Source organism: Ascaphus truei, chromosome 1, assembly GCF_040206685.1.
Source record: "Ascaphus truei isolate aAscTru1 chromosome 1, aAscTru1.hap1, whole genome shotgun sequence".
NCBI lineage: Eukaryota > Metazoa > Chordata > Amphibia > Anura > Ascaphidae > Ascaphus > Ascaphus truei.
In genome coordinates, this window is record NC_134483.1 from 183,526,095 (window position 1) to 183,538,157 (window position 12,063).

General features: G+C 44.4%; 1 protein-coding gene and 1 non-coding gene across 2 annotated transcripts in view; both read right to left on the bottom strand.

The window, feature by feature from the left end:
- LOC142490448 (G-protein coupled receptor 54-like) overlaps positions 1–12,063 on the bottom strand; it is a 197,769-nt gene that overhangs the window by 145,467 nt on the left and 40,239 nt on the right. The window contains exon 2 of the mRNA XM_075592805.1: positions 11,297–11,421. Within this exon, the coding sequence (XP_075448920.1) occupies positions 11,297–11,421 (125 nt within the window). The remainder of the gene's footprint in view (positions 1–11,296; positions 11,422–12,063) is intronic.
- Positions 923–1,006, bottom strand: TRNAL-UAA (transfer RNA leucine (anticodon UAA)). Its single transcript has one exon. It is a non-coding gene; the product is annotated as a tRNA-Leu (tRNA).

The window sequence follows — 12,063 nt, forward strand, 5'->3', positions numbered from 1 at the left end:
ATCTTGCTCTGAAAGATAATTTTTGACCGTTGCGTTTGAAATACCGTATTTTTGTGCTGCATTATTTAAACTCTGTATGCCGCCAAAGGAACCAGGCGTTTTCGGCGTGTAATATATTTTTCGTAATTGTGCATCCGCTTTTTTTGAGCTTGTATGGCTATGCATTCTTTAATAGTATTTCATAAAACAATATAATGCTTCTATGGTGTTTTCAGCTTCTGTTTAAAACAATCCCCCGCAGTTCAAGGCTCTTCCAAGTCTTTTGAAATGCCTTATTTACTGCTGTTAATGAGGCTGTTCCCACGACACCTCTGCTCTCAGTTAACAACCATGGTGTTTGTCTAGCTTCTTGTCATTATGACCCCACACCATCTGCTAATGAGGTTATTGCGTCAATTGCTATGACACGCTTTTCAAAGACTTTTGAAATGACTTATTTACTTTTTTTACTATGGCCCCACAACATCTGCTAATGAGGTTATTGCATCAATTGCTATGAAAAGCTTTTCAAAGACTTTTGAAATGACTCACTTACTTTTTTACTTGTAAATACGAATTGTAATTATTGCCTGGTTGAAACTGTAAATAAGCTGTTTAATTTTTTTTTTTTTCCCTCTGTAAAATAAGACATTGTATTGCTGTCCCTCTATACTATGTATCGTACTAACTCAACGCCTCTAGATGATTTTAGTCTATTAAGGCCTTAACAGCCGTTTTACTTTTTTACTTGTAAATACGTCTTGTAATTATTTCCTGGTGAAAACTGTGTTATCTTTTAAAAAATAAAATAAGCAATTTTTGACTCATACAATTGTGCTTTTTATTTATATGTAACCCCCGACTGTTGCGGCTAATCCCTGTACCGTCTCTATACAAATAAAAAATATATATACAAATAAAAAAAAAATATATAAAAATATTATGTCTGGGGTGGGATTCGAACCCACGTGGACATACGTCCATTGGATCTTAAGTCCAACGCCTTAAACCACTCGGCCACCCTGACACTTGAGGGTTTAGCCTCTTAAAGCCGTATTCTGTCTGAATTTAAAAAAAAATGCTACGCCCTCTTTTCAACGTCATTTGAACTTTTCTGACATGCGCACGGCGTTATTTCAGAATAAACATGTCCAGACAGGCCCCAGTATGAAAAAAACATGTTCGGGCATGCCCCAAAAGCCTATAAACATGCCCGGACATGCCCCGCGTATGTATACGCCCCCTCCAATCTACGTCAACAGTACGCACCAATCACAAAAAAGAATAAAAAATGCACATCATAATAAAAAATGGAGTCTGGGGGATGTCAACCGCGGTTTTTTGGCTTAGGGGGCGTCAACTGCGTTTTTTTGGCGTAGGGGGCGTCAACTGCGTTTTTTTGGCGTAGGGGGCGTCAACCGCGTTTTTTTGGCGCAGGGGGCGGCAACCTAAAAATGCGCAGGGGGCGGGGCCGGATACGGATGGGGCGGGACCGGATACGTAAGGGGCGGGACATAGGGCGGGTTTAAGGCCAAAAGGGGCGGGGCTTAGGGGAAAAGGGGGCGTGGTACCTGTCAAAAAAAGTTTGACATAATGTATGCCTCCCTACTACTCTTGGCTTCTCAGCAAGGGAAGAGCTCAACCTGCTATTCAAATGGCTGGGAAACGAATCCAGGGAGCATGCGTAGAGACTTCAGACGGCAAACGCGAACCACTCCCAAGTAGGTCTTGACCTAGTGTGGGAAAGGCTAGAAGAGTGCTACGGTAGCCCCGAAGCAGTCGAGGACTCACTCTTCAAAAGAGTCGACAGCTTTCCCAAGATCACAGCTAAAGACTACTCTAAGTTATGAGAGCTCGGGGACCTGCTGCAAGAGCTGGAGTTTGCAAGGAAAGACCATTCCTTAACAGCTCTCAACGTCCTAGACTCAGCTCGTGGAGTGAGACCCATCTTGGAGAAGCTACCCTACAACCTCCAAGAAAGGTGGATTTCAAAAGGCTCCAAATACAAAAGGGAGAAGCAAGTCGCTTTCCCCCCATTCTCATTCTTCTTGAGGTTCATCCGCGAAGCGGCAAGGACAAGGAACGATCCCAGTTTCATCTTGGGTGCGCAAACCACACACAGTGCAAGCAGCCTGAGGAATGAGAGACCAGTGGCGAGATACGGTAACACTCAAACACCCATCTCGGTCCACAGGACGGACGTGCCTCCCACGACCCAAACTACTCCCGATCAGTCGGTCGCCAGAGACGAGGAACCAAGGGACCCTAACAGGGAATGTCCCATACACAAGAAGCCACAACCACTTAACAAGTGCTTTGGGTTCAGGATGAAGTCGCTAGAGGAATGCAAGAGGTTACTTGGAGAATTCAGAGTTTGCTTCAGGTGCTGCGGTTCCATGACTCACCTAGCCAGAGACTGTGAAGAAGAAATCAAATGTACAGTGTGCAAAAGTGACAAGCACGTAACCTCTTTACATCCAGAGGCGCTGACACTCCACCAACTCAACAACCCATCCTCCGTAGCGGAGCATGGCGGGGAGGAAGGAGAGCCAACATCCGTCACGTCTCAGCGCACCGAGGTTTGCGGAAAAGAAAGGGACAAAATGTCGTGCTCCAAAATATGCCTTGTCGCAGTGCACCCCTAGGGACAACCTGAGAAGGCTATTCGGATGTATGCAATCCTCGACGACCAAAGCAACAGATCATTGGCGAAGACGGAGTTCTTCAACTTATTCAACTTACAAGACAATGCCTCACCCTACACCCTCAGAACCTGTGCAAAGTCAACTGAGACAACAGGGAGAAGAGCAAGTGGTTACGTCATACGTTCAGTGGATAACAGAGTGAAGATAGCTCTCCCCACACTCATCGAGTGCAACCACATGGCCACAAACAGGGATGAGATTCCCACACCAGACATGGCACCCCATCACCCGCACCTCAGAGGAATAGCCAACTACATCCCGCTGGTAGAACAAGGCGCCAAGATCTTGCTGCTGCTCGGTAGGGACATCTTGAGGGTACATAAAGTCTGTAAACAGCATAACGGACCCCACAACGCACCATACGCCCAAAGACTTGACCTATGATGGGTGATAGTGGGCAATGCGTGCACTGACAAAGAGCACGGAGAAGATTATGTTGACGCCCGCAGAACGGTAATAACAGAATGTGGACACACATCCCTCTCTGAACCATGTCTTGGCCATCTCTAAGTGACAGAAGGGCCAAGTGAAGAGAAGAGACAAGGTCATACCTCTGAGATCGGCAAGAACATCCTCACATCAGGGGGATGTGGCAACGGCCTAGGATGCATAGTGGTTAAGACAACCAAGGATAACGAGTCGACTCCACCGAAGGAAGAAAGTAACCTCCCGAAGGTGACCGACAAAAAGATCTCCCAAAGGAAAAGAAACAATCAGACAGTTCCCCTGAGAGAAATGACACAGCTGAGACGCACAGCCATTCCTCTCCACAGAATGTCAAGCGACAAAGCAGCCAGCTGCCATGGCTGGAATAGCCACAAAGGTTTGTACCCTGCAGGTGAAACCACAGGGATAAAAAGACTGTTCTTTCACACACGTACTGTAAGAGGAGACAGTTGCAGAGACATTTCCCAAAAGGATTTACAAGGACAAAAGAGACTGTTTTTCGTCATGTCCAGGGAGAGAACAACCTCCTGAGGGCAGTCAACAAAGAGACACAAAGGCGTATCACCAAAATACGTGGAGACGTTCTCTTGCAAGAGGAATGCACCAATGACTTAGGGTGCACAGCGTTCCAGACTACAAAGGACGACAACAAGCAAACAGCCTTGATGGGAGATAGAGAATTCCTGATGTTAACGGTCAAGGAGCTTGTCAAAAACGGACCTGGCAGTTGGGTGAACCTGCTACCATTCCATTCACCAAGAATGTGCCTCCCAAACAATGGAGAACATGCCATCTCTAGGTTCACTTCGCACCTCTGCGACCTACAAAGGGAACCAGAGACCAAAAACAACCTTGTGGCCTTCATCCAGAAGATATTCCTTACCGGCCACACAAAGCCAGCACCTCTAATAAAGAAAGGTGAAAAATGCTGGCACCTCCAATCATCTGGGGTCTACCACCTTCAGGAACCCGATCAAATACGTGAAGTGTTCAGCCCCTGTGCCCAGCTCCAGGGAGTCTCCCCGAACGACGCCCCCTTTACTGGACTGGATTCGACAACTGACCTTCCAGGAGTGTCGATCCGCTTCCGCAAGGAGCCAAAAGCCATCTCCTTCTGCCAAACGCCAGGTGTTAGAGTGACAGGCGTCCACAGCTGGCATACCTACAAGGGGATGCACTCTGTAGGTAGAACCACAGAGACAAAAGGACTGTTCTTCCATAAGTTTAAAAAGGAACAGTGCTAGAGACTTTCACAGAGAGACATTGTGGTGAACCCAGCTAACTTGGACTGGTGCATCCACCCAACATCCTTTGCTAAAAGACTTTGCCAAAGGATTTCAACGCCAGTGGTACTGGCCGGTATCGCCTCATTATGTGGACATGGACTTTGCATTATTATGTTATGTTTGTTTGCATTGCACATATGTTCCACACATTAAAGTTATATAGTGGTATCTCCACATACCAGACAGGGAGTGTCATGGAACAAGAACCACATTTCTGTTTCACCCCATCCTTTCCTTTGCAGTTTCTGCTTGTCACGTTCTCATCCCAGCTGCATGTATTTTGCTCTGTACACTCACAGTGCCTGTGTGTTAGACACAGTGTTTTGATCCCTGTCTCTGCATTATGCCAGTGAGTTGCAACAGTAACCTCAGCTTTTCTTTCAGAATGGGCTAGTCTGCCTTTTCCCCCTCTGCCTTGCTGACAGATGGTCTGTCCCCAGGCTATCTTGCTACACAGAATACACTGGCACTTCCTTTTCCACTTTCAACACTGGCTGAGTGAGTACCCTCCTGTAAATTGCTCTACTGGCATGACTTATCCTTTTTCACCTTTCCCCACTATCAAGCGCACTCACCATAGAGACATTCTCTCCCAACACCATAATCAACAAGTGCCTTTGTAAATCCAAGCTTTTTATCAATAAAGTAAAGAAAGACAAAGAACTTGTTGTGCTTGTAAAAGGAACGAGTTGAACCTATCTGGGCTAATCATACTACACATGACCCTGGCCTCCAGAATAGTAACTGTTACATAAGCCTATAATAAAAATCTTCCCTAACTGTGCATGCAATGTATTGTATGTAATGTATACCCTGTTCATTGATGTCTAATTTGCTGTAGTAGACCATGTGACAGAGGGTTTGGAGGGGGGGGGAGAATGGATGTGATGTCATCCAAAGGGAGTCACATGGTACTTGAGCCAATCAGATTGTGGGAACTAAATCCCGAGGCATTTTTGGTGAGAAGCTGGCGAAAAGTGCCTTTTTGCCATTTACTGCTTGAGGCCCACTATGTCTTCAGCCAATATATTGGTGATGCCTAAGAAAGGAATGGGCCCTACTAACTGTTCGAACTATCGCCCTATTTCCCATAAAAATACTGACTTGAAGTTATTTGCCAAGATATTGGCCAACCGGTTAAATGAGTACATGCCATATTTAGTGCACCATGACCAGGTGGGATTTCTTCCCTCCAGACAAGCCACAGACAATGTACGTTGTATAGTAGACCTGACCCACTCAGCAAATGCGGTGGGTACCCCTCTTCTCTGCCTATCTCTAGATGCCGAAAAAATGTCTTCTATAGACTCAACTGGGATTTCTTATTCTCTATACTAAAATATATGGGTTTTACAGGTCGATTCCAACAATTGGTCAGAGGTCTATATTAACACCCTTCAGCTAGAGTTAGATGTGCCGGCCTTGTCTCCGATAAAATCCAAATAACTACAGGCACTATACAGGGCTGTCCTTTATCCCCTCTACTGTTTGTGCTCTCAATAGAGCCTCTGGAAGCTAATATTAGACTGAATCCAAAGATATCCGGGGTGACTATAGGTAAAGTTATTTACAAAATGTCCTTATTTGCAGGTGATGTGTTCTTGACCCCCACACGCCCCTTGATGTCCCTCCTGAACTTCTACCAATCTCTTGATGACTTTGGAAGAAGGTCAGGCTTTAAAATCAATCACACCAAATCAATTCCATTGGCGGTGAACTTGCCCAGCGACACCGTCAAGCTTCTCAAACTTAACCTCAATTTTTCATGGCAAACTCATTACATTCCCTATCTCGAAATTAATATTACAAAATCATATAAAACCGTATACAAATTTAACTACCTGAAACTAATTAAAAACCTGAAGAAAGATTTGGAATCGGAGAATATACAATATCTCATGGATTGTCAAAATAATATCTATTAAAATGAATCTCCTTCCACGTATATTGTATTTTTTCCGCACTCACCCATAAAGATATCACTTAAAGATCTAGTGGACAGCCAACGCACCATTACCAAGTTTGTATGGAACAAGAAACTCCCAAGAGTCAAGAGAGAGGCCCAAAGGGATGGGAGGATTTTGTCACACAATATTATAGGTCCAGGGTGTCCCCTACCTTGTGAGGTTTTGCCATTGTGGCGGTTCTGTACCCTTAACCCTTTCTTGCTCTTCTGGTTCCTGTGGCACTCAAGAGAGGCAACCTAACGGTAGTACTTAAGTGTGGCGCGCGGGCACTGCGTGGGTCCTGTTGGTCTCTTCTGTTCCGGGGCTCAGGTGGTGCTCCCGGTCCTCGGTCATTGATGCGCGATGCATGCGCAGTGCGCGGTCTCCCCGGCGATCTGCAGTCCCTGCCATTAAATCCCCGCCCCCGTCCTGACGTCAGAGTTACACAGCGTGGCTATACTCATCGCTCCTCCTCTGTTCCCGCGGGTCCCGCCTCCTGTCTCCGCCACCGTTACTGGCGTGGGTGTCATGGCGCGTGTTGACGACGCACGACCGGGTCGCCAGCATGATGCGTGGGTTGCAAGCAGCGCGCGTGCACACTCTGATGCAGTCTCAATTGGCTGTGCAATAGGACGCACTTGAACGATCCAGCAGCCTATCAGGAACGCAGCCTCACTTCCTGGATTCCTCCCATTGGTGGGAGGTCCTTTAAATATGCTCTTTGCACTTCCATACCTCGCCGAGCATAACTCCATTGTGTGACGCTGAACCTCACTACTCCGTGGCCGTCTGCCTTTATCTTGCTGCCTGACCTTGCCTGGAGCTTGTACCTTGTGATACTCTCTCCTGCACTGACCCTGAAATTGGAATACGACGGCACTGCTCTCCCCTACACTGACCCTGGCTTTTGCTCCATGACTACTCTACTCTCTCCAATCCTGACTCCGGCTACGTACCCCAACGATCCGCTACTCTACACTCTTAGACCCGGCAAGTACCACGTTTACGCTGTACTCTATTACACTGATCCTGCCTGCAAGACTATCCTACACTCTAGACCCGCCCTCGCGGTTGTGGTTGGCGTTCTATACCAATCTCTACCTCAGCCCCGCTACGCGTTACATACCTCCACTTATTTTTAAATGCTTTATAAAAACCGATCTCTGGAGAAGTGTATGATATCCGCCCTATACCATATTCTAGTTAGATTTGATGCAGGTGGCAAATATCGGTACATGCTGAAATGGGAGGAAGAACTAGGAGAGGTCCTAGATAATTAGGAATGGGCAGATATATGAGAAGCACAGTGGTAAATGAGAACTCCTACAAATTACTATTTTGCTGGTATATGACGACGGTAAGGCTCCATATGATATTTAACTCCCACTCGCCATCCTGTTTTAGAGGCTGTGGACAAAACGGTTCAATGTCAAATATTTGGTGGAGAAGCCCAAAACTGCCCCTATGGAAGCTTCTCTTTCAACTTATTAATAGGTTTTTATACAGTACATTAATTTGAGACCTGACCCATGAATGGCCCTCCTGGGAAGACCAATTCAAGATCTACCGCGAGCCTCAGTCAAGTTAATCGCCCAAATCATGTTAGCCACAAGATGCTGTATCTCGGCGTCCTGGAAAAAACAGGAAGCTCCCTCTCTAGGCATGGTTAAACGTAGGATATGGCATATCTCTGTTCTAAAAAAGCTCACTGCATTCTTGAGAGAGAACTGCCATAAGGAGGGCAGAGAGACAACAGAGAACTGGCCTTTATATACTGTAGGATGGAAAATTCGTTCCCCCCGAAGTTATTCGGGCAAGGCCTGGAACAATTAGTATTTTGTATAGATAGCAGATACAGGAAAACAGACAAGTTAAAAAAACCTAAGGTTGATAAAGAAGGTGCTAGCCCCTCCCCCCTTCCCTCTTTTCCTATGTATTTGTCTGGTCTATTTATTATTTAAATGTGTTATTAGTTGCTGTTAATTTGATCCCACCATTTCTGTTCAAATTTAAACGTAAAGTTGGTTCGATTGGCCCATATTCTATATGATGCGAAAACTGCTAGATGTGGTCCTGAATTTTCCCTTTTAATTTTCTGTGTCCCATTGAAAACTGCAAATAAAATTAAGTTGAACCCCCTCCACCCCCAAAAAAAACCCCCAAACAAAACCCAACCAATTGGTGTCTAATAGAATTAACTCCATATGTTCAGAAAAGGTCCACAAATCCACTGTTACAAAATACAGTAGTACACACAATCTAGAGTACTACAAACCCAAGGGATGGATTGTACATTTAGGATTTCTTAGGTATTGAGACCAAACTGTTACACTTTATCATATATCCTATTATATTGCTATTTGTTTTGAAGCTGTATATTATTATTACAGTATTTATGTTACTAATGTTTTGATTTATCAGTACTCCAAAAACTCTTACTGCTGAATCCCATATCCCAGAAAAATCTTCTATTTTTAAAGGGGGATCTTTGAAAAAGTCTCGGACTGAGACGAAACGCGTCAGAGTATGCTATCTGCGATGTACAGCATGTTCTAATAAAGCTGATTTTATCTTCACCCTTTGACTGGACTTCATATGCTGTGACCGCCTCCACCCAACTATTTATCTACATTCAATCGGCCGGTGCACGCAGACTCCTCACCACGATACATCCCGACAGCGCTGACGTCATATCTCCCAACCATTGGCACGCCGGAGCGCAGTGACTGCAAGGACGCACCTGCGGCTCCTCCTCTCTGAGGTAAACAGCGTGCGCTGATTTGGAATCAGCTGGTATCCACAGGGAAACTGGTTTGGCGCGGAAAACACCTAGGACGCCACCGCAAGCTCCATCGTCATAGGAAAGACACCAGGAGAGACGTTTCAGCGAGATATACAGCTCAACGTACTCAGCAACCTCTCGAGGATACAACAACACCGGGCGGGTAAGGGCAGCAGCCAACGGCACAAGGGACACAGGAGTGCGGTGTCTCTGGATACTTCACGTTCCTGGACCCAGCCCCACACTGCAAAACGGGCCCCCCGCCACGGGTGAGTTATATTATCCTCTAATCTCTATATGATTTATCATTTATGTCAATGGTGAGGAGCCATTCTTAACACAGCGGACTATGGATTATTCCCATTCACCCCTACATACTTGACTTTGGTAGCATCAGCCTTTGGGTTCATTCCCTTGTCTATATCAAACAAAATACAGTAGTACACACAATCTAGAGTACTACAAACCCAAGGGATGGATTGTACATTTAGGATTTCTTAGGTATTGAGACCAAACTGTTACACTTTATCATATATCCTATTATATTGCTATTTGTTTTGAAGCTGTATATTATTATTACAGTATTTATGTTACTAATGTTTTGATTTATCAGTACTCCCAAAACTCTTACTGCTGAATCCCATATCCCAGAAAAATCTTCTATTTTTAAAGGGGGATTTGTAGATGGGATTCATGTATTCAGAATCCATTTTGCTTTTACAGGCTCCATTTTGTTATAACAGCCAGGAGAAGAAGAATGTTCTACCATTTTGAATGGCACCAGACAGAGGATAGACCAGTGGTCGTTTTGCCGTGACCAAATCTCCACCGGCCTTTATCTGCCACTCAACTTGTCGCCGGCCGCTTCGTCGTCAAGGTAAAACCCTAACCTTATCCCTTACCCTAAAAAAACCCTAATTTTAATCCCTAATACTAATGTTACCCCTTACCCTAAACCCTTTATCTTAATCCCTACCCTAAAAAGCTTAACCTCACCCTAAATCCCCTTACTCGAAACCCTTAGGCTGCGCTTAAAGTGCCAGCGACGCGATGTCGCGGCAAAACAAATGTATTGCCGCCATCGCGTGCGTTTATAGTAAGCGTGTAGTGACGGGAGTGATGCTGGTGGCGTGAATTTCTGAAGCCGGTCAAATTTTATTTTTCAGAGGCTGTCGCCACATGTGACAGCCTCTGAACCAATCAAAGACCTGTTCGCCCGCGTCTTCGCCGGAAAGCGAATTACAACTTTCGCTAGCGGCGATGGGTGACATCATCCGTTGCGTCGCCATCGCATGTACTATAAGCGTGGCCTTACCCTAATACCCTACCCTAAAAAGCTTAACACCTTACTCAAAGCTTTAACCTAAATCCCTACCTAAAAAAGTAAAGCCTCACCGTTACCCTAAAACCCGTATCCTTAACCCCCTACCCTAACCACTAAATTAACCTTAAATTAACTTACTTTGGCGAAGCAGCCAGCGGCCGAGTGTCCAGCAATAGAGCGGCTGGGGTGGAGGGTCCCTGTGCAGCCGAAAGCTGGCAGAAACTTGGTCAAGGTGAGACAGCCACGACCAAATGTCCGATTTCGTAGACCTGTTCATGGGTGATTTCCTCTGGTGGTACCTCTTAAACATTTCTGATTGTGTAAGTACCAAAAGCAGCTAATTCTTTTGGGTACTGTGGGATCTGCTTTCGTTATCTAATAACTTTATTACAGTATTTTGTCTCTTTATATAAAGATTACTGTAGGAACTGCTAAGGGATGTCTGTCCGGTGTTTTACTTCTACTGAGGATACACAAGAATCTATATGGCGAGCCAGTACTGCATTTAAGACCCACTTAACTTCCAGAGAGGGGATATGAATTGATCCCGTTCGTAGGGGTGATTCTCAATTCTCCTTGCTTAATAAAAAATTGTAAGTAAAGTAGTCTAGATAAAAGAACCAGAAACAGCAAAGAAAGATCAAAGAATCACAAATAGCAAAGATCCAATAATCTTCCAGACTGACCAATAATTTTTTTTTATTGGATTGGATACACAAGGATCTATATACAGTACAAATAAATTAACATTTATTTTCAAACATCCACAATATAAATTGAGGCACTTTATTGATTAGCAATTTTGAGAAAGATTATTCAGTACATACCTGCTGGATATAGTTTACACATCTGCACATGAAATCTCCAAAAATCCAGCTGGGTAGTGGGTAGAGAGTTGCAGTAAAAGGCACACAGCATACCAGGAAGATAATATCTGTAGTGGCAAGGTTAGCTGTGGAAATATAGATATATAGACATATAATTCTGACAATAGGTTCATGCTATCTCTACCCACACCACAAAGTACCATTTACTAGGACAAGGCTGTCCCACTTCCAAAAAGTGAATGATTTAACTGTTTGCCAAATGTGTCACGTAGATGTGTTGGCTATGGTGAGAACATGAGCTATTCTCCACTGTTTGTCTCTTCTATGTGTATAATATGTAACATTCTGCTTTTTTTTTTCTTTGCAAACCAATATACTGCATCCCTCTCTCTTTCTTACACTGTAGAACATCTTCTTGTAGAGCTTTTTACAATGCGTCCTTTGTAGTTTTCTGTAAACCACCTCTGTACTTATTGGCTATACTGAGTTTAGAGAAGGTTTTACCTGTCAATAATATTTAATCCCTTCTTTTTTTCCAAGTAATAACAATCACTATTGCTTATTTTCATTAAAGTGTGCTGACACATCTCAACTCCCAACTCCTATTCATTTGAATTGGAGTCAAGGTGTGTTACGGCGTAGCCCCCTTTAATAAATCTATGTAGTCTAAAACATTTGGATGTAATAGGATTAAACGGGAATGTTAATAGTATATTGAATTGACATTTGTACAGGCTATATGTGTAGTATTTGAAAAGAGAGAATAC